This window comes from Mustelus asterias, chromosome 22, assembly GCF_964213995.1.
Source record: "Mustelus asterias chromosome 22, sMusAst1.hap1.1, whole genome shotgun sequence".
Lineage (NCBI taxonomy): Eukaryota > Metazoa > Chordata > Chondrichthyes > Carcharhiniformes > Triakidae > Mustelus > Mustelus asterias.
The window spans coordinates 55,047,997-55,071,391 of NC_135822.1; the positions used below are offsets into that span (position 1 = coordinate 55,047,997).

Here is a 23,395-nt window from a genome sequence, read left to right on the forward strand (position 1 = left end):
ACCTAACCCACACATCTTTGGACTCATGACACAGACAGACTCCTTTCCTGCACCTCAACCTGATTCTCTCTGAGATAGCTCTGCTTTGCAAGTGGGTGTGGCTATGATCTAGCTCTCTCGACTGCTCGGCTCCACTTTGCTTCATCAGGTATCTGTTTCACCCTGCTACTGGGCTAATCAGCAAGTGTGAATTCCTCAATGCAACTAAACCCCTATCTGCTTCTTTAATAACCCTTTCTTTGATTTTCATTTCATTCCAACTTCACAACATCTCTTTGACAAAGTTTTTGATCATCTGTCTAACTGCGAATTTTATGTATTTGATTTTCCGCTGAGCAGTGATACCAGTTTCTAAGTGCACGCGATCTTTCTTTAAAGAGTTTTAAACATATCCCTTAAACCCTTGTTCCCTTGCATCTAAGGTTCACCTCTGCTCGCCTGCTAACTTTCCTCAGATGTGGAGATACCAGCGTTGGACTGGGTTGGGCACCGTAAGAAATCTCACAACACCAGGTTAAAGTTTATTTGGAATCACGAGCTTTCGGAGCACTGCTCCTTCATCCGGCGATTGGAGAGGTAGGTTTCACAAACACGGCATACATAGACCACGACACAACTGCAGGATAATGGTTGGAATGCGAGTTTTTACAGATAATCAAGTCTTTCCAGGTACAGACAGTGCGAGTGGAGAGAGGAATAATGACAGGCTAAGAACATAAGAAATAGGAGCAGGAGTAGGCCATCTAGCCCCTCGAGCCTGCCCCGCCATTCAAATAGATCATGGCTGATCTGAAGTGGATCAGTTCCACTTACCCGCCTGATCCCCATAACCCGCAATTCCCTTATTGATCAGAAATCTATCTACCTGTGACTTAAACATATTTAATGAGGTAGCCTCCACTGCTTCAATGAGCAGAGAATTCCAGAGATTCACTACCCTCTGAGAGAAGAAGTTCCTCCTCAACTCTGTCCTAAACTAACTCCCCCTTATTTTGAGGCTGTGCCCTCTAGTTCTTGTTTCCTTTCTAAGTGGAAAGAATCTCTCTGCCTCTACCCTGTCGAGCCCCTTCATTATCTTATATGTCTCTATAAGATCTCCCCTCAGCCTTCTAAACTCCCAACGAGTACAGGCCCAATCTACTCAATCTCTCCTCATAAGCTAACCCTCTCATCTCCGGTATCAACCTGGTGAACCTTCTCTGTACTTCCTCCAAGGCCAATATATCCTTCCGCAAATAAGGGGACCAAAATTGCACACAGTACTCTAGTTGTGGCCTCACCAGTGCCTTGTACAATTGCAGCAAGACCTCCCTGCTTTCATACTCCAACCCCTTCGCGATAAAGGCCAACATTCCATTCGCCTTCTTGATCACCTGCTGCACCTGCAAACTGAGTTTTTGCGATTCATGCACAAGGACCCCCAGGTCCCTCTGCACAGCAGCATGTTGTAATTTTTCACCATTTAAATAACAGTCCATTTTACTATTATTCCTTCCAAAGTGGATAACCTCACACTTGTCAACGTTATACTCCATCTGCCAGATCCTCGCCCACTCACTTAGCCCATCCAAATCTCTCTGCAGACTTTCCGCATCCTCCACGCAATTCACTTTCCCACTCATCTTTGTATCATCCGCAAACTTTGTTACCCTACACTCAGTCCCCTCCTCCAGATCGTCTATGTATATGGTAAACAGTTGAGGCCCCAGCACCGATCCCTGCGGCACGCCACTAGTCACCAACTGCCAACCAGAAAAGCACCCATTTATTCCAACTCTCTGCTTCCTGTTAGATAGATAAGGAGGTATGTATTGTCTTAAGCCGGGACAGTTAATAGGATTTTCCAGGCCAAATGGTGGGGGTTACACGCAGTGTGACATGAACCCAAGATCCCGGTTGAGGCCGTCCTCGTGTGTGCGGAACTTGGCTATCAGTTTCTGCTCAGCGATTCTGCGCTGTCGTGTGCCGTGAAGGCCGCCCGGAGAACGCTTACCCGAAGATCGAAGGCTGAATGCCCCTGACTGCTGAAGTGTTCCCCCGACAAGAAGGGAACAACTCCTGCCTGGTGATCGTCGCGTGGTGTCCGTTCACCCATTGTCATGGCGTCCACATGGTCTCGCCAATGTACCACGCCTCGGGACATCCTTTCCTGCAGTGCCTGAGATAAGCATTGACCGAGTCACATGAGAATCTACAGTATACCTGATAGGTGGTGTTCTCGAAGGGTGATCACCTGCAAAGACTCACATTCCAATCATTATCGTGCAGTTATATCTTTGCCTATCTATGCTGTGTTTGTGAACCCAGGTTTCCACTCACCTGATGAAGGGGCAGTGCTCTGAAAGCTCGTGAGTCCACATAAACCTGTTGGACTTTAACCTGGTGTTGTGAGACTTCTTACTGTACTTTCTTCTGAGTAAATGCCCAGGTTTAACCAATCAGACACAGTGAGCATGGATTAGTTCCCAGACTCACATAATCAAACATGGAACAATTGAACACTACACATTCAGCATATATTTTTCTACTGTGAAGCCCCTTGGGAAATTTCTCCATGGTAAGGGGCGCTACGAAAATGCAGGATGTCGTTGCAGTTTCCACGTTTACTTCCTGTGGCATCCGATGGTGAATTGGCAAGGCTGAGGAAGGCTGCCAAGTGGCATTTTCCTCTGACGTTGCTGCATGGTGGCTCAGTGGTTAGCACTGCAGCCTCACAGCGCCAGGGACCCGGGTTCGATTCCCGGCTCGGGTCACTGTCTGCGTGATGTTTGCACGTTCTCCCTGTATCTGCGTGGGTTTCCTCCGGGTGCTCCGGTTTCCTCCCACACTCCAAAGATGTGCAGGTTAGGTGGATTGGCCATGCTAAATTGTCCCTTAGTGTCCAAAGATGTGCGGGTTAGATGGATTGGCCATGCTAAATTGTCCCTTAGTGTCAAAGATGTGCGGGTTAGGTGGATTGGCCATGCTAAATTGCCCCTTAGTGTCCAAAGATGTGCGAGTTAGGTGGATTGGCCTTGCTAAATTACCCCTTAGAGTCCAAAGATGTGTAGGTTAGGGGGATTGGCCATGCTAAATTGCCCCTGAGTGTCCAAAGATGTGTTCAGGTTAAGCGGATAAGCCATGCTAAATTGCCCCTTAGTGTCCAAAGATGTGCGGGTTAGGTGGATTGGCCATGCTAAATTGCCCCTTAGTGTCCAAAGATGTGCGGGTTAGGGAGATTGGCCATGCTATATTGCTCCTTAGTGTCCAAAGATGTGTAGGTTAGGGGGATTGGCCATGCTAAATTGCTCCTTAGTGTCCAAAGATGTGTTCAGGTTAGGCGGATTGGCCATGCTAAATTGCCCCTTAGTGTCCAAAGATGTGCAGGTTAGGTGGATTGGCCATGCTAAATTGCCCCTTAGTGTCCAAAGATGTCCGGTTAGGGGGATTGGCCATGCTAAATTGCCCCTTAGTGTCCAAAGCTGTGTAGGTTAGGGGGATTGGCCATGCTAAATTGCCCCTTAGTGTCCAAAGACGTGTTCAGGTTAGGCGGATTGGCCATGCTAAATTGCCCCTTAGTGTCCAAAGATGTGCAGGTTAGGTGGATTGGCCATGATAAATTGCCCCTTAGTGTCCAAAGATGTGTAAATTAGGTGGATTGGACATGCTAACTTGCCCCTTAGTGTCCAAAGATGTGCAGGTTAGGTAGATTGGCCATGCTAAATTGCCCCTTAGCATCCAAAGATGTGTAGGTTAGGGGGATTAGCCATGCTAAATTGCCCTTAGTGTCCAAAGATGTGCAGGTTAGGTAGATTGGCCATGCTAAATTGCCCCTTAGCATCCAAAGATGTGTAGGTTAGGGGGATTAGCCATGCTAAATTGCCCTTAGTGTCCAAAGATGTGCGGGTTAGGTGGATTGGCCATGCTAAATTGCCCCTTAGCATCCAAAGATGTGTAGGTTAGGGGGATTAGCCATGCTAAATTGCCCTTAGTGTCCAAAGATGTGCAGGTTAGGGTGATTAGTGGAGGAAATACATGGGGTTTCTGGGATTAGAACTGAGATGAGGAGGAATTTCTTCAGCCAGAGGGTTTGGTGAATCTGTGGAACTCATTGCCACAGAGGGCTGTGGAGGCCGGGTCATTGAGTGTATTTAAGACAGAGATAGATAGGCTATTGATTGGTAAGGGGGGGTCAAAGGTTATGGAGAAAAGGCAGGAGAATGGGGTTGAAAAACCTACCAGCCATAATCGAAGGTGGAGCAGACACGATGGGCCGAATGGGCTAATTCTGGTTCTATACCTTATGGTCTTACAATTCCCCAAACTTACAGCCTCAGAAACAGGCCCTTTGGCCCGTCCATCTGTTATCCGACTGTAAACCTAGCCCTCTTCCCAGATACTTATCTTCGCATGACAAAGCAAAGGACAGGAGTCGACTCAAATTCACTTCTCAGAATCGTTTCTCTTTATTCCACACTTTAGGCACCAATATTTCAATCAAAACTCACAACAGTTGCAACACTTTAACTCATTTAACGTTAATGCACTTAACTCTTACTTTAATTTTTAACTGAAAAAAGATACTACCCGGTTTTGAGTGAACTGGCCAGGGCTGTTCCCCGATGTAGATCTTCCCTCATGGTTCTTCTCTGAAGATGTTCTCCAGGTCACACTTTGCCAAGGTGAGTCTGCTCCTATATCTTGTGATAGGGCCTGGATACGATGCCCTGTCGGAGAGTGGATTCAATGATTCTAACCTGACCTCCTTGAGGGGAGGAAGTCAAGTCAAAGTGTGAACAAGGGACTGAGATGTCAGGGTCAGAAGGTGTGCTTGACTGCAGAACGTCAGAGCAGGCGGCCATTTTTAACCCATCTTCGCGTAGCCGCTGTTTTGTTTTTTGCTCGGCTGTGCTCTGGTTAATGGATAATGTGCTCTCTTGCCAGGAGGAAGGGTGTGTGAAGGCGGACCGCGTCAGGTCCCTCCAGAGCGACGTAGAAGGAGTAAAGACCATCATGTCTGAAAATGTCGACCGTATCCTGGCTCGCGGAGAAAAATTGGACGACCTTATGAAAACGACCGAGGATCTACAAGCCAGTGTAAGCTCGCGATTATTAAACAGGCCCTCTTAGATCAACGAATCATGTTGTATGCAAGAGGCCCTTTGGCCCATCGTATCTGCACCAGCACGCCTAACCTCCTACCTAATCCCATTCACTTGGCCCACAGCCTTGAATATGGCCAAATGGGCGGCATGGCGGTAAAGTGGTTAGCACTGCTGTATCACAGCACCAGGGACTCAGGTTCAATTCCCGGCTTGGGTCACTGTCTGTGCAGAGTCTACACGTTCTCCCCGTGTCTGTGTGGGTTTCCTCCGGGTGCTCCGGTTTCCTCCCACAGTCCGAAAGACGTGCTGGTTAGGTGCTAAACTCTCCCTCAGTGTACCCGAACAGGCGCCGGAGTGTGGTGACTAGGGGATTTTCACAATAACTTCATTGCAGTGTTAATGTAATCCTACTGGTGACACCAATAAATGAACTCAAGCTTAGCATGGAGCTAATGGGTTGAATGGCCTCCTTCTTGCCCCCAAGGTACCAGAATATTTCACCCTCTGCCGAAAACCACAACAGACGATTGTGGCATCGTCCTGCCAGTGTTCCTATCCTTGGAGTGTTTGATGGGGACAGTGTAGAGGGAGCTTTACTCTGTATCTAACCCCGTGCTGTACCTGACCTGGGAGTGTTTGATGGGGACAGTGTAGAGGGAGCTTTACTCTGTATCTAACCCCATGCTGTACCTGTCCTGGGAGTGTTTGATGGGGACAGTGTAGAGGGAGCTTTACTCTGTATCTAACCCCGTGCTGTACCTGACCTGGGAGTGTTTGATGGGGACAGTGTAGAGGGAGCTTTACTCTGTATCTAACCCCATGCTGTACCTGTCCTGGGAGTGTTTGATGGGGACAGTGTAGAGGGAGCTTTACTCTGTATCTAACCCCATGCTGCACCTGTCCTGGGAGTGTTTGATGGGGGACAGTGTAGAGGGAGCTTTACTCTGTATCTAACCCCATGCTGTACCTGTCCTTGGAGTGCTTGATGGGGACAGTGTAGAGGGAGATTTACTCTGTATCTAACCCCGTGCTGTACCTGTCCTGGGAGTGTTTGTTGGGGACAGTGTGGAGGGAGCTTTACTCTGTATCCAACCCCGTGCTGTACCTGTCCTGGGAGTGTTTGATGGGGACAGTGTAGAGGGAGCTTTACTATGTATCTAATCCCGTGCTGTACCTGTCCTGGGTGTGTTTGATGGGGACAGTGTCGAGGGAGCTTTACTCTGTATTTAACCCCGTGCTGTACCTGTCCTGGGAGTGTTTGATGGGGACAGAGTAGAGGGAGCTTTACTCTGTATCTAACCCCGTGCTGTACCTGTCCTGGGAGTGTTTGATGGGGACAGTGTAGAGGGAGCTTTACTCTGTATCTAACCCCGTGCTGTACCTGTCCATTGTGTGAGGGTTAGTGAATGGGTCTTGATGGTTTGAGTTATAAGGAGAGGCTGGATAGACTGGGACTTTTTTCTTTGGAGCGTAGGAGGCTGAGGGGTGATCTTATAGAGGTCTATAAAATAATGAGGGGCACAGATCAGCGAGATAGTCACTATCTTTTCCCAAAGGTAGAGTAGCCTAAAACTAGATGGCATAGGTTTAAGGTGAGAGGGGAGAGATACAAACGGGTCCAGAGGGGCAATTGTTTCACTCAGAGGGTGGTGAGTGTCTGGAACAAGCTGCCAGAGTTTGTAGTAGAGGCGGGTGCAATTTTGTCTTTTAAAAAGCGGTTAGACAGTTACATGGGTACGCTGGGTATAGAGGGATTCATAGAGTATCATAGAATCCTACAGTGCAGAAGGAGGCTATTCGGCCCATCGAGTCTGCACCGACCACAATCTCACCCAGGCCCTATCCCTATAACCCCATATATCTACCCTAGCTAGTCCCCCTGACACTAAGGGACAATTTAGCATGGCCAATCCACCTAACCTACACATCTTTGGAGTGTGGGAGGAAACCGGAGCACCCGGAGGAAACCCACGCAGACACGGGGAGAATGCGCAAACTCCACACAGACAGTGACCCGGGAATCGAACCCGGGTCCCTGGAGCTGTGAGATGGAAGTGCTAACCACTGTGCCACCGTGTCGCCCCCAGATATGGGCCCGGATATGGGCCAAACGTGGGCAATTGGGACTAGCTCTGTGGTTATAAAACGGTGGGGCAGCATGGACAAGTTGGGCTGAAGGGCCTGTTTCCATGCTGTGAAGCTCTATGGCTGTATGAGTGATTGTTAAGAGAGTGACTACAACAGCCCCTGATTCAGTACAACAGCCCCTGTTTCAGTACAACAGCCCCTGTTTCAGTACAACAGCCCCTGTTTCAGTACAACAGCCCCTGATTCAGTACAACAGCCCCTGATTCAGTACAACAGCCCCTGATTCAGTACAACAGCCCCTGTTTCAGTACAACAGCCCCTGATTCAGTACAACAGCCCCTGTTTCAGTACAACAGCCCCTGATTCAGAACAACAGCCCCTGTTTCAGTACAACAGCCCCTGATTCAGTACAACAGCCCCTGTTTCAGTACAACAGCCCCTGATTCAGTACAACAGCCCCTGTTTCAGTACAACAGCCCCTGATTCAGAACAACAGCCCCTGTTTCAGTACAACAGCCCCTGATTATGTTACTTTCCTGTTCTGTTGCAGTCGGAGAACTTTAAGACGACCTCACAGAAAGTGGCCCGGAAGTACTGGTGGAAGAACACCAAGATGATTATCTTGCTTGTCGTCATTGTCGCTGTCATCTTGACATTTATCATTCTTATTGCTACAGGAGTCATCCCAACCTAACCTCTACACTTCACCCGTGGTCTTGAGTGGGGGATGGAGGAAGTATTTTATTCTTTGTGGCTCTCTCGGTTACCCTGTCCATTCTGCGCTGTACATTTTCAGGGCAAACCCCCTTCGCTGTACACAACCCTGCAAAAAAATCCCTTGTAAAAACTTACTGATGTAAATGTTGATTCAATAAAATATTAGGAAGACTGGATATTTTTTCTGGTGAATTTTAAACTCATCCAGGCTCGAAGATGGAATACTTTGCATCAAGCACTCCCAGGACAGGTACAGCACGGGGTTAGATACAGAGTAAAGCTCCCTCTACACTGTCTCCATCAAACACTCCCAGGACAGGTACAGCACAGGGTTAGATACAGAGTAAAGCTCCCTCTACACTGTCCCCCATCAAACACTCCCAGGACAGGTACAGCACGGGGTTAGATACAGAGTAAAGCTCACTCTACACTGTCTCCATCAAACACTCCCAGGACAGGTACAGCACGGAGTTAGATACAGAGTAAAGCTCCCTCTACACTGTCCCCCATCAAACACTCCCAGGACAGGTACAGCACGGGGTTAGATACAGAGCAAAGCTCTCTCTACACTGTCTCCATCAAACGCTCCGAGGACAGGTACAGCATGGAGTTAGATACAGAGCAAAGCTCTCTCTACACTGTCTCCATCAAACACTCCCAGGACAGGTACAGCACGGGGTTAGATACAGAGCAAAGCTCTCTCTACACTGTCTCCATCAAACGCTCCGAGGACAGGTACAGCATGGAGTTAGGTACAGAGTAAAGCTCCCTCTACACTGTCCCCATCAAACACTCCCAGGACAGGTACAGCACAGGGTTAGATACAGAGTAAAGCTCCCTCTACACTGTCCCCATCAAACACTGTAAGAGTTTTAACAACACCAGGTTAAAGTCCAACAGGTTTATTTGGTGGCAGATGCCATTAGCTTTCAGAGTGCTGCTCCTTCGTCAGATGGAGTGGAAATCTGCTCATAAACAAGGCCTACAGAGACACATACTCAATTTACAGAATACTGATTAGAATGCGAATCTTTATTTCCAATCAAGTCTTAAAGGTACAGACAATGTGAGTGGAGAGAGCATGAGGCACAGGTTAAAGAGATGTGTATTGTCTCCAGACAGGACAGCCAGTGAGATTCTGCATGTCCAGGCAAGCTGTGGGGGTTACCAATAGTGTGACATGAACTCAAGATCCCGGTTTAGGCCGTCCTCATGTGTGCGGAATTTGGCTATCAGTTTCTGCTCAGCGACTCTGCGCTGTCGTGTGCCGTGAAGGCCGCCTTGGAGAACGCTTACCCGAATATCAGAGGCTGAATGCCCGTGACTGCTGAAGTGCTCCCCCACAGGAAGAGAACAGTCTTGCCTGGTGATTGTCGAGCGGTGTTCATTCATCCGTTGTCGTAGCGTCTGCATGGTTTCCCCAATGTACCATGCCTCGCGACATCCTTTCCTGCAGCGTATCAGGTAGACAACGTTGGCCGAGTTGCAAGAGTATGTACCGTGTACCTGGTGGATGCTGTTCTCACGTGAGATGATGGCATCCATGTCGATGATCCAACACGTCTTGCAGAGGTTGCTGTGGCAGGGTTGTGTGGTGTCGTGGTCATTGTTCTCCTGAAGGCTGGATAACCCCCACAGCTTGCCTGGACCTGCAGAATCTCACTGGCTGTCCTGTCTGGGGACAATACACATCTCTTTAACCTGTGCCTAATGCTCTCTCCACTCACATAGTCTGTACCTTTAAGACTGGATTAGCTGTAAAGATTCGCATTCTAATCAGTATTCGGTAACTTGAGTTTGTGTCTCTGTTTGTGCCTTGTTTATGAGCAGATATCCACTCCATCTGACAAAGGAGCAGCGTTCTGAAAGCTAATGGCATTTGCTGCCAAATAAACCTGTTGGACTTTAACCTGGTGTTGTTAAAACTCTTACCGGGTTTACCCCAGTCCAACGCCGGCATCTCCACATCATGACTTCCATCAAACACTCCCAGGACAGGTACAACATGGGGTTAGATACAGAGTGAATCTCCCTCTACACTGTTCCCCATCAAACACTCCCAGGACAGGTACAGCACGGGGTTAGATACAGAGTGAATCTCCCTCTACACTGTTCCCCATCAAACACTCCCAGGACAGGTACAGCACAGGGTTAGATACAGAGTAAAGCTCCCTCTACACTGTCCCCATCAAACACTCTCAGGACAGGTACAGCACGGGGTTAGATACAGAGTAAAGCTCCCTCTACACTGTCCCCATCAAACACTCCCAGGACAGGTACAGCACAGGGTTAGATACAGAGTAAAGCTCCCTCTACACTGTCCCCATCAAACACTCCCAGGACAGGTACAGCACGGGGTTAGATACAGAGTAAAGCTCCCTCTACACTGTCCCCATCAAACACTCCCAGGACAGGTACAGCACGGGGTTAGATACAGAGTAAAGCTCCCTCTACACTGTCCCCATCAAACACTCCCAGGACAGATACAGCACGGGGTTAGAGAGAGAGTAAAGGGTACGTTTTTGACCCAGGGAGCGCTAGGTGTCTGGAACGCACTGCCGGGGTGGTGGTGGAAGCAGATACGATAGGGGGGTGGGGTTTAAGGGGTTTTTAGATAAGCACATGGATATACAAGGGATAGAGGGATATGGAGCATGAGCAGGCAGAAGGGATGAGTTTAATTTGCAGTCATGTTGGGTCCAACATGGTGGGCCGCAGGGCCTGTTTCTGTGCTGTCCTGTTCTATGTTCTATGTATCCTTCCCCTTTGCCTCACTCTCTCTGACCTCCAGTGCACTCCCACCCACCCGTTCATGTTGATCTGCTTTATCAGACGAATCTCCCACCTAACATTAACGCAGCAGATGGCTGCTAACTGTGATGCAGTTCAAAGATTAAACTCCTCGCGGTGACCACACTTGTTACTGTGGGTTGCTCACTGCAAAGCTGTGGCCTCGCCTCGGACCAAGGCAAGCGAACCTTTCCCTTCATTAGTATTTACAGATCCAGTCAGAAGTACTCAACTCTATCCAATATTCATTCATGGGACATGGGCATCGCTGGCTGGGCCAGCATTTATTGCCAATCGCTGGTTGTCCGAGGGCAGTTGAGAGTCAACCACATTGCTGTGGCTCTGGAGTCACATGGAGGCCAGACCGGGTAAGGACGGCAGATTTCCTTCCCTAAAGGACAGCACATGGTTAGAGACAGAGTAAAGCTCCCTCTACACTGTCCCCCATCAAACACTCCCAGGACAGGTACAGCACAGGGTTAGATACAGAGTAAAGCTCCCTCGACACTGTCCCCATCAAACACTCCCAGGACAGATACAGCACAGGGTTAGATACAGAGTAAAGCTCCCTCGACATTGTCCCCATCAAACACTCCCAGGACAGATACAGCATGGGGTTCGATACAGAGTAAAGCTCCCTCTGCACTGTCCCGCATCAAACACTCCCAGGACAGGTACAGCACGGGGTTAGATACAGAGTAAAGCTCCCTCTACACTGTCCCCACAAACACTCCCAGGACAGGTACATCACGGGGTTAGATATAGAGTAAAGCTCCCTCTACACTGTCCCCCATCAAACACTCCCAGGACAGGTACAGCACGGGGTTAGATACAGAGTAAAGCTCCCTCTACACTGTCCCCCATCAAACACTCCCAGGACAGGTACAGCACGGGGTTAGATACAGAGTGAAGCTCACTCTACACTGTCCCCCATCAAACACTCCCAGGACAGGTACAGCATGGGGTTAGATACAGAGTAAAGCTCCCTCTACACTGTCCCCACAAACACTCCCAGGACAGGTACATCACGGGGTTAGATACAGAGTAAAGCTCCCTCTACACTGTCCCCCATCAAACACTCCCAGGACAGGTACAGCACGGGGTTAGATACAGAGTAAAGCTCCCTCTATACTGTCCCCCATCAAACACTCCCAGGACAGGTACAGCACGGGGTTAGATACAGAGTAAAGCTCCCTCTACACTGTCCCCATCAAACACTCCCAGGACAGGTACAGCACGGGGTTAGATACAGAGTAAAGCTCCCTCTACACTGTCCCCATCAAACACTCCCAGGACAGGTACAGCACGGGGTTAGATACAGAGTAAAGCTCCCTCTACACTGTCCCCCATCAAACACTCCCAGGACAGGTACAGCACGGGGTTAGAGAGAGAGTAAAGGGTTTTTTACACAGAGAGCGGTAGGTGTCTGGAACGCACTGCCGGGTTGGTGGTGGAGGCAGATACGATAGGGGGTGGGGTTTAAGGGGTTTTTAGATAAGCACATGGATATACAAGGGATAGAGGGCAGGCAGAAGGGATGAGTTTAATTTGCCGTCATGTTGGGTACAACAAGGTTGGCCGAAGGGCCTGTTTCTGTGCTGTACTCTTCATGTTGATCTGCCTTATCAGACAACTCTCCCACCTAACCTAGGATCTACAGGCATTTAGAGATGCAAGGACTGATTAGGGACAGTCAGCGTGGCTTTGTGAGTGGAAAATCATGTCTCACAAATTTGATTGAGTTTTTTGAAGGGGTAACCAAGAAGGGCAGTGCAGTCGATGTTGTCTACATGGACTTTAGCAAGGCCTTTGACAAGGTACCACATGGTAGGTTGTTGCATAAGGTTAAATCTCACAGGATTCAGGGTGAGGTATCTAAATGGATGCAAAATTGGCTACTTGACAGAAGCCAGAGGGTGGTTGTAGAGAGTTGTTTTTCAAACTGGAGACCTGTGACCAGCGGTGTGCCTCAGGGATCAGTGCTGGGCCCACTGTTATTTGTCATTTATATTAATGATTTGGATGAGAATATAGGAGGCATGGTCAGTAAGTTTGCAGATGACACCAAGATTGGTGGCATGGTGGACAGTGAGGAAGGTTATCTCCAATTGCAGTGGGATCTTGATCAATTGGGCCAGTGGGCTGACGAATGGCAGATGGAGTTTAATTTAGACAAATGCGAGGTAATGCATTTTGGTAGATTGAACCAGGGCAGGACTTACTCAGTTAATGGTAGGGCATTGGGGAGATTTACAGAACAAAGAGATCTAGAGGTACATGTTCATAGCTCCTTGAAAGTGGAGTCACAGGTGGACAGAGTGGTGAAGAAGGCATTCGGCATGCTTGGTTTCATCGGTCAGAACATTGAATACAGGAGTTGGGACGTCTTGTTGAAGTTGTACAAAACATTGGTAAGGCCACACTTGGAATACTGTGTACAGTTCTGGTCTCCCTATTATAGAAAGGATATTATTAAACTAGAAAGAGTGCAGAAAAGATTTACTAGGATGCTACCGGGACTTGATGGATTGAGTTATAAGGAGAGGCTGAATAGACTGGGACTTTTTTCCCTGGAGCGTAGGAGGCTGAGGGGTGACCTTATAGAGGTTATAAAATAATGAGGGGCACAGATCAGCTAGATAGTCAATATCTTTTCCCAAAGGTAGGGGAGTCTAAAACTAAAGGGCATAGGTTTAAGGTGAGAGGGGAGAGATACAAAGTGTCCAGAGGGGCAATTTTTTCACACAGAGGGTGGTGAGTGTCTGGAACGAGCTGCCAGAGGTAGTAGTAGAGGCGGGTACAATTTTATCTTTTAAAAAGCATTTAGATAGTTACAAGGGTACGATGGGTATAGAGGGATATGGGCCAAATGCGGGCAATTGGGATAAGTTTAGGAGTTTAGGACAAGTTGGGCCAAAGGGCCAAAGGGCCTGTTTCCATGCTGTAAACCTCTATGACTCTATCTATAGCAGCAGATGGCTGCTAACTGTGATGCAGTTCAAAGATTAAACTCCTCGCGGTGACCACACTTGTTACTGTGGGTTGCTCACTGCAAAGCTGTGGCCTCGCCTCGGACCAAGGCAAGCGAACCTTTCCCTTCATCAGTATTTACAGATCCAGTCAGAAGTACTCAACTCTATCAAATATTCATTTGTGGGATATGGGCGTCGCTGGCTGGGCCAGCATTTATTGCCCATCCCTAGTTGCCCGAGGGCAGTGGAGAGTCAACCACATTGCTGTGGCTCTGGAGTCACATGGAGGCCAGACCGGGTAAGGATGGCAGATTTCCTTCCCTGAAGGACATTAATGAACCGGATGGGTCTTTCCAACAATGGTTTCATGGTCATCAGTAGATTCTTTCTTTAAGTGAATTCAAGTTCCACCAGCTGCCGTGGTGGGATTCGAACCTGGGTCCCCAGAACATTAGCTGAGTTTCTGGATTAACAGTCTAGCGATAATACCACTAGGCCATCGCGTCCCCCTAACATGTCTCTGTGGTGAACCATAGATGGTTACCACTATGGGTACTTGTACATATGTTACTCTTGTTACTGTTGGGGTTAGGGTTGGGGTGTTCCACCTGTTAGCATTGTTCTGTGGTACACTCCGGTTGGCTCCGCCTTCCTATAGGAGTACAAAGGTCACTGCGCTGCCTAGTGACCCTTTAGTCTGGGATTGTATTGTTAAGCAGTATGCTCTATTCTTGTTGCTAATAAAAGCCTTTATTTCCCGGGTACGATCCAGCCTCCCGAGTGAATTAATCACGCATCAGTCTCCTAGCCGGAAAACTTACTCATTATTACTTGGTTCGGCTGCACGAGCCCCTTTGACTTGTAGGGTGCAGTCAACTGGTGTGTTTTGTGGTGAAAAACTACCGTTCACTTGGGATGCTAATTCTCTCAGAGTGGGGGCAGCAACGTGGCCCAGTGGTTAGCACTGCTGCCTCACAGCACCAGGGACCCAGGTTCAATTCCAGCCTCGGGTCACTGACTGTGCAGAGTCTGCACGTTCTCCGTGTGTCTGCGTGGGTTTCCTCCGGGTGCTCTGGTTTCCTCCGAAAGATGTGCAGGTAAGGGGGATTGGCCATGCTAAATTGCCTCTTAGTGTCCAAAGATGTGCAGGTTAGGTGGATTGGCCATGCTAAATTGCCTCTTAGAGTCCAAAGATGTGGCGGTTAGGGAGATTGGCCATACTAAACTGCCCCTTTGTGTCCAAAGATGTGTGGATTAGCCATGCTAAATTGCCCCTTAATGTCCCAAGATGTGTAGGTTAGAGGGATTAGCGGGGCAAATGTGTGGGGTGAGGGAGAGGTCCTGGGTAAGGAGCGCTGTCAGTGAATCGGTGTAGAATGGCCTCCGCCTGCACTATAAGGGTTCCATGATTCTATTCCGCCAGCTCCCTCAGATTTGTACTGGTTCTCCCGTTACCTCTCCCCGATCCTTCTCCTGAGTTAACCGGGGTGGGCAAATGGGCTGTTCGCAGTGTTCTCTGCATGACAGCCTGTTTTCCGATACGTAACCACAGCAGTAAGCGGCTGCAGGCAGTGGGAGTGGAAATAACGGTTTGTCATGTGAGATGGACCTCGTCCTTCCTCTTGCCTGTTGTGTAAGCTTATATTTTAACATCAGCACACTTTGACATAGGTACAGACAAGCTTTCCAAATATTTGAACGCCCTATCGCATTGCTTAACAGAGGTTGTTGAGCTGGAGTCAACTCAACAGTGGATCAGAGCAGAAGTGATTATTCAACTGGATTTTTAATATGTCAAGATATTCCACACTGCTGCCTCACAGCACCAGGGACCCAGCTTCCGTTCCCCACTCGGGTCACACTCTGTGTGGAGTCTGCACGTTCTCCCCGTGTCTGCGTGGGTTTCCTCCGGGTGCTCCGGTTTCCTCCCACAGTCTGAAAGACGTGCTGGTTAGGGTGCTAAATTCTCCCTCAGTGTAACCCGAACAAGAGTGTGGCGACTAGGGGATTTTCACAGTAACTGCGGTGTTAATATAAGGCAACTTGTGACACGAATAAATAAACTAAAAAATAAACTTCCTGGTTAAGCAATGCCTTGATTTTAATATTCTGATCCTTGTTTGCGAATTGCTCCATCGCCTCATCTCTCTCCACCTCTGTGTCATCTCCTCCAGCCTCACGTTGAGTTGATTTGATTTGATTTATTATTGTCACATGTATTGGGATACAGTGAAAAGTATTGTTTGATTTATTATTGTCACATGTACTGGGACACAGTGAAAAGTATTGTTTGATTTATTATTGTCACATGTATTGGGATACAGTGAAAAGTATTGTTTGATTTATTATTGTCACATGTATTGGGATACAGTGAAAAGTATTGTTTGATTTATTATTGTCACATGTATTGGGATACAGTGAAAAGTATTGTTTGATTTATTATTATCACATGTATTGGGATACAGTGAAAAGTATTGTTTGATTTATTATTGTCACATGTATTGGGATACAGTGAAAAGTATTGTTTGATTTATTATTATCACATGTATTGGGATACAGTGAAAAGTATTGTTTGATTTATTATTGTCACATGTACTGGGATACAGTGAATAGTATTGTTTGATTTATTATTGTCACATGTATTGGGATACAGTGAAAAGTATTGTTTGATTTATTATTATCACATGTATTGGGATACAGTGAAAAGTATTGTTTGATTTATTATTGTCACATGTATTGGGATACAGTGAAAAGTATTGTTTGATTTATTATTATCACATGTATTGGGATACAGTGAAAAGTATTGTTTGATTTATTATTGTCACATGTACTGGGATACAGTGAATAGTATTGTTTGATTTATTATTGTCACATGTATTGGGATACAGTGAAAAGTATTGTTTGATTTATTATTGTCACATGTACTGGGATACAGTGAAAAGTATTGTTTGATTTATTATTGTCACATGTACTGGGATACAGTGAAAAGTATTGTTTGATTTATTATTATCACATGTATTGGGATACAGTGAAAAGTATTGTTTGATTTATTATTGTCACATGTACTGAGATACAGTGAAAAGTATTGTTTGATTTATTATTGTCACATGTACTGGGATACAGTGAAAAGTATTGTTTGATTTATTATTGTCACATGTATTGGGACACAGTGAAAAGTATTGTTTGATTTATTATTGTCACATGTATTGGGATACAGTGAAAAGTATTGTTTGATTTATTATTGTCACATGTACTGGGATACAGTGAAAAGTATTGTTTGATTTATTATTGTCACATGTACTGGGATACAGTGAAAAGTATTGTTTGATTTATTATTGTCACATGTACTGGGATACAGTGAAAAGTATTGTTTGATTTATTATTGTCACATGTACTGGGATACAGTGAAAAGTATTGTTTGATTTATTATTGTCACATGTACTGGGATACAGTGAAAAGTATTGTTTGATTTATTATTGTCACATGTACTGGGATACAGTGAAAAGTATTGTTTGATTTATTATTGTCACATGTACTGGGATACAGTGAAAAGTATTGTTTGATTTATTATTGTCACATGTACTGGGATACAGTGAAAAGTATTGTTTGATTTATTATTGTCACATGTACTGGGATACAGTGAAAAGTATTGTTTGATTTATTATTGTCATATGATGAGGGTGGAGTTGGCTAATGTAGACTGGGAACACAGTGTGGTGAACCATAGATGGTTATCATCAATTTTATTCACAACAAAATACTGAAAATTTTGTTCGAAAAAAAAATGGAGCAGATGCTAAAGCCCGATCGGCTAACCTTGGATCCGCCTGCCGCTGGTGCGTCGAATACTTTCGACCATTGGTTGAAGTGCTTCGAGGATTACGTTGAGGCCTCGACAGCAGTCCAGTCCGACGCCGACAGATTGCGGGTCCTCCACGCCAGGGTGAGCGACACTGTGTATGCAACAATTCACGATTCCCAAAATTATAAAGATGCCATCGAATTACTCAAGAAGCTGTACCATAAACAGCCGAACGAAATTCATGCTCGTCACCTATTAGCCACTCGACGGCGGCAGCCCGGCGAAACTACGGGACAGTACCTGCGCGAACTTCAACAGCTAGCCAGAGCCTGCAACTGCAAGGAGGTGTTGGCTACTCAGTACACCAACGGTCTTATTCGGGACACGTTCGTGGTGGGAATCGGCTCATCCTATATTCACCTGAGGCTGCTAGAGCAGGGTAACCTGGACCTGGCTAAGACGGTAGAATTGGCCGATGCAATGGAAACGGCCTCCAGAAGTCTCGAAACCTACCCTACCGACCTCGTGGGAACAGTGTGGTAAGCACAGCCACCGCCTCAACTGTACTCGGCGGCTCCTCGGAACTGCGCGATAATGCTCCCAACTTCAGACCTGACTGCTGCGGCAGCTCCTGGAGGCCCACAGTGCTATTTCTGCAGATTGGCGAAGCATCCTCACCAGAGGTGTCCGGCCAGGACGGTGTTTTGCTCCGCCTGTGGAAAGAAAGGGCACTATGCAAAAGTGTGCCGAGCAAAGACCCCTTCCAAGCCCAGCAGTGCTGCGTGTGACTCCCCAGGATCCATCTCCTCGTCTCCGGCCTCGTCGATGTCTTCAGTCACGTGCGATCCACGGGCACCGCCATTTCCTATGATGACGACGCAAGTCACGTGCGACCTGCGAGTGCCGCCGTTTTCAACATCATCGACCACGTGCGATCCATGGGCGCAGCCACTTTGGTCGACACCAGCCGCAGAAGACCAGCAGGGGTCCTCATCGTCGGCTATCTCAGCTGCCTGCAGTTACACTCGGGATCCAACAGTGGCGTCAATCACCCTGGACCAGGCCAAGCCTCACAGACTCGACAAGTCCATGATGGACATAGAGGTAAACGGGCGCCTGGCGCATTGCCTGTTTGACAGCGGGAGCACGGAGAGTTTCATCCGTCCGGATACAGTAAAACGGTGCGCTCTCCGTGTGCAAACTGTCAGGCAGATAATCTCCATGGCGTCGAGGTCCCGATCTGTCCTCGTTCTTGGGAGCTGTGTGGTAACCTTAACGGTGCAGGGCACAGTCTACGAGAACTTCAGGCTCCTCGTGTTACCGCACCTTTGCGCTCCGGTACTCCTGGGGCTAGACTTTATGGTCCACCTGAAGAGTGTGACCCTGCAGTACGATGGGCCACTCCCTCCACTTTCAGTGGGAGAACAGCAGCCTCCAAATTGTCCAGCGCGCTCCACATGCGGCCTCTCAACACTCAAAATTACCCCGCCTTCCCTATTCCAAAATCTCGTGCCAGGCTGTAAGCCCATCGCGACTAAGAGCAGGCGTTACAGCGCTGAGGATCGGATCTTTATTAGATCTGAGGTTCAGCGGCTCCTCAGGGACCGCAAATACACAGCCTTTGAGACGGATGGCCATCTCTACCACTTTTTAAGAGTCCCTTTCGGCGTCATTAATGGGGTCTCGGTCTTCCAGCGTGAGATGGACCGAATGGTGGACCAAAACGGGCTACGGGCTACCTTCCCGTACCTGGACAACGTCACTATCTGCGGCCATGACCAGCAGGACCACGACGCAAACCTCCAGAAGTTTTTACGCACTGCGGCTCTCCTGAACCTGACCTATAACAAGGAGAAGTGTGTATTTAGCAAGCACCGCCTAGCAATCCTCGGATATGTGGTGGAAAACGGGGTCATCGGCCCCGATCCAGACCGTATGCGTCCCCTCCTCGAACTCCCCCTGCCCACTAGCGTCAAAGCACTGAGAAGATGTTTAGGCTTCTTCTCGTACTATGCACAGTGGGTCCCCAATTACGCGGACAAAGCCCGTCCGCTCATCAAGTCTACCTCCTTTCCCCTAACAACAGAGGCTCGCTTAGCCTTTGCAGGGATAAAAGCCAACATTGCGAAAGCCACAATGCACGCTGTCGATGAGTCCATCTCTTTTCAAGTGGAGAGTGATGCATCTGATTTCGCCCTGGCCGCCACACTTAACCAGGCGGGCAGGCCCGTCGCCTTTTTCTCTCGCACCCTCCAAGGCCCTGAAATTCAGCACTCCTCTGTGGAGAAAGAGGCTCAGGCCATTGTGGAGGCCGTACGGCATTGGCGCCATTATTTGGCTGGCAAATGGTTTACCCTGCTCACGGACCAGCGGTCCGTGGCCTTCATGTTCAACAACACGTTAAAGGGAAAAATTAAGAATGATAAAATCTTGAGGTGGAGAATCGAACTCTCCACCTACAACTATGATATCATGTACCGTCCGGGGAAGCTCAATGAACCCTCAGATGCCCTGTCACGTGGAACATGTGCCAGTGTGCAGGAGGACCGGCTACAGGCCCTCCACAATGATCTCTGCCATCCGGGGATCACTCGGCTCTTCCATTTTGTAAAGGCTCGGAATCTGCCCTACTCCATAGAGGATGTCAGGTCGATAACTCGAAGCTGCCAGGTATGTGCTGAATGCAAGCCGCACTTCTACCGGCCTGACAGGGCACACCTCATTAAGGCCACTCGCCCTTTTGAATGACTGAGTGTCGACTTCAAGGGGCCCGTTCCTTCGACAGATCGGAATGTGTATTTCCTCAACGTGGTTGACGAATACTCCCGATTCCCCTTTGCCATCCCCTGTTCTGACATGTCCTCTGCCACGGTCATCAAAGCCCTGCGGAGTCTTTTTACCCTGTTCGGCTACCCCAGTTATATCCACAGTGATAGGGGTTCGTCGTTTATGAGCGACGACTTGAGGCAATACCTGCTCTCTAAGGGAATTGCCTCAAGTAGGACTATGAGTTACAACCCCAGGGGTAACGGGCAGGTCGAGAGAGAAAATGCTACAGTCTGGAAGGCTGTTTTACTGGCGCTAATGTCTAGGGGTCTTCCAGTCACCTGTTGGAAAGAGGTACTTTCTGATGCGCTCCATTCAATCCGGTCCCTCCTGTGTACGGCAACCAACGCTACCCCACATGAGCGGATGTTTACCTTCCCTCGGAAGTCTTCCTCTGGGACCTCACTGCCGTCTTGGTTGACGTACTCAGGACCTGTCCTCCTGCGGCGGCATGTTAGGACCCGCAAGTCCGACCCTTTGGTCGAACAGGTCCATCTCCTCCATGCCAACCCTCAATATGCCTATGTGGCATATCCTGACGGGCAAGAGGACACGGTCTCTATCAGAGATCTAGCGCCTGCAGGGGACCTGGAAACCCCTGTCACTCCCGCACCCCTGGTTAGGATTCCTTTGCCCATTCTCTTCCCTCCTGACACGGCGCGGGCAGCATCGGGACCTCAACTTAATCCTCTTACTCCCGTGTACAGCTTGCCTGAGTCCAGGAGATTGTCGCCACCTCGAGGTCGACAAGCGTGTGAGGAACTGGAGGAGTCACTGGACACCACCTCGGAGAGAGGGTCGTCACCACGGTCACCAGAACCGGCACTGGAGCCAGTGCTGCGGAGGTCGCAGAGACGGTGCGGACCTCCGATACGGCTGAACTTGTGAACATATGGACAGTTCGTATTGTCTCCTTACCCCACCGGCCTTTTGTTTTTAAAGGAGGGGTGAATGTGGTGAACCATAGATGGTTACCACTATGGGTACTTGTACATATGTTACTCTTGTTACTGTTGGGGTTAGGGTTTGGGTGTTCCACCTGTTATTATTGTTTATGTGGTACACTCCGTTCGGCTCCGCCTTCTTACAGGAGTATAAAGGTCACTGCTACTTCCTAGTAGCCCTTAGTCTGGGATAATATTGTTAAGTAGTGTGCTCCAATCTTGTTGTGAATAAAAGCCTTTATTCCCGGGTACGTCCTAGCCTCCCGTCTGAATTAATCGCGCATCACACAGACTAATTGGAGGGACAGTTGAGGAACAGTGGAGGATTTTTAAGGAGATTTTTCTCAGTTCTCAGCAAAAATATATTCCAGTGAAAAAGAAGGAATATAAGAAAAGGGATAACCAGCCGTGGATAACTAAGGAGATAAAGGAGAGTATCAAATTAAAAAACAATGCATACAGAGTAGCCAAAATTAGTGGGGAACTAGAAGATTGGGAAGGCTTTAAAAAACAACAAAGAACTGCTAAGAAAGCGTTAAAGAAAGGAAAGATAGATTATGAAACTAAACTAGCACAAAATATAAAAACTGATAGTAAAAGTTTTTACAAATATATAAAACGGAAAAGAGTGGCTAAAGTAAATGTTGGTCCCTTAGACGATGAGAAGGGGGATTTAATAATAGGAAACGAGGAAATGGCCGAGGCCTTAAACAAGTTTTTTGTGTCGGTCTTCACAGTGGAGGACACAAATAGCTTACCGAAAATTGACGGTCATGGGACTGTAGGGGGTGAGGACCTTAAAACGATCACTATTACTAAAGAGGTAATGCTGGGTAGGCTAATGGGACTAAAGGTAGACAAGTCCCCTGGTCCGGATGGAATGCATCCCAGGGTACTAAAAGAAACGGCAGAAGAAATATCAATGCATTAGTTGTAATTTATCACAATTCACTGGACTCTGGGGAGGTGCCGGCTGATTGGAAAACAGCTAATGTGACGCCACTGTTTAAAAAGGGAGGTAGACAAAAGGCAGGTTACTACAGGCCGGTTAGCTTAACATCCGTAGTTGGGAAAATGCTGGAATCCATCATTAAGGAAGAAATAGCAGGACACCTGGAAAAGAATGGTTCAATCAAGCAGACGCAGCATGGATTCATTAAGGGAAAGTCATGTTTGACTAATTTACTGGAATTGTTTGAGGATATAACGAGTGCGGTTGACAGAGGGGAATTAAGGGTTATGGGGAGCGGGCGGGTAAGTGGAACTGAACCCATGATCAGATCAGCCATGATCTTATTGAATGGCGGAGCAGGCTTGAGGGGCCAGATGGCCTACTCCTGCTCCTATTTCTTATGTTCTTATGTATTGGGATACAGTGAAAAGTATTGTTTGATTTATTATTGTCACATGTATTGGGACACAGTGAAAAGTATTGTTTGATTTATTATTGTCACATGTACTGGGATACAGTGAAAAGTATTGTTTGATTTATTATTGTCACATGTATCGGGACACAGTGAAAAGTATTGTTTCTTGTGCGCAATACAAAGCATACTGTTCATAGAGTACATAGGGGAGAAGAAAAGGAGAGAGTGCAGAATGTAGTGTTACAGTCAAAGCTAGGGTGTAGAGAAAGATCAACTTAATACGAGGTAGGTCCATTCAAAAGTCTGATGGCAGCAGGGAAGAAGCTTATTCTTGAGTCGGTTGGTACGTGTTCTCAGACTTTTGTATCCTTTTCCCGACGGAAGAAGGTGGAAGAGAGAATGTCCGGGGTGCGTGGGGTCCTTGATTATGCTGGCTCAACCTCACAACCTCAAAGATATCTGTCTAATTCTGGTCTCTTGGAGAGTGAGGCCAGGGGTTTTGAGGATGGTGGGTTTTTGGAAGATTGGGCAGGGATCACCTCTCTGTCATTCCTGTTTGCCCCAAAACCAAGTCACACATTCTCAGGAGGTGAAATGTAAAACTCTGCCCTGTACCTGGGCTGATAATGAGCACGCAACCCTAACGAAACATTATCTTCAAGAACAACTTCCCCATGACGGGGTGTTAAACATACCCAGGTACAAGTGCTTGTTTCCATCCTATTTCTTTGGAAGTACGTTCTGTACCATGAGAAGGGCTTGGCAGGCTAAAAGAGGACGACTGTAGCACAGACCAGTTTACTGC

At 47.7% G+C, this 23,395-nt stretch overlaps 2 protein-coding genes across 3 annotated transcripts in view; both read left to right on the forward strand.

Annotated features, from left to right (window-relative positions):
• LOC144510076 (vesicle-associated membrane protein 8-like) overlaps positions 1–8,065 on the forward strand; it is a 28,123-nt gene extending 20,058 nt beyond the window's left edge. The window contains exons 2-3 of one of the 2 annotated variants that reach the window (XM_078239314.1): positions 4,924–5,076; positions 7,723–8,065. In XM_078239314.1, the coding sequence (XP_078095440.1) occupies positions 4,924–5,076; positions 7,723–7,866 (297 nt within the window). In that variant the 3' untranslated portion in view covers positions 7,867–8,065. Of the gene's footprint in view, positions 1–4,899; positions 5,077–7,722 lie in introns of those variants that run through there. The other variant, XM_078239313.1, reaches the window with a different exon arrangement.
• Positions 8,066–17,585: 9,520 nt separating this feature from the next.
• On the forward strand, positions 17,586–21,472 carry LOC144509775 (uncharacterized). Its single transcript, XM_078238563.1, has 2 exons — positions 17,586–18,557; positions 20,987–21,472. Exons 1-2 carry the CDS (start codon positions 18,048–18,050, stop codon positions 20,993–20,995), a joined length of 519 nt encoding a protein of 172 aa, XP_078094689.1. The 5' UTR covers positions 17,586–18,047; the 3' UTR covers positions 20,996–21,472.
• Positions 21,473–23,395: the final 1,923 nt, after the last annotated feature.

Bases quoted from the DNA above. Each gene is read 5' to 3' on its own strand.
- LOC144509775 (XM_078238563.1), top strand. From the start codon at position 18,048: ATGCTCCCAACTTCAGACCTGACTGCTGCGGCAGCTCCTGGAGGCCCA.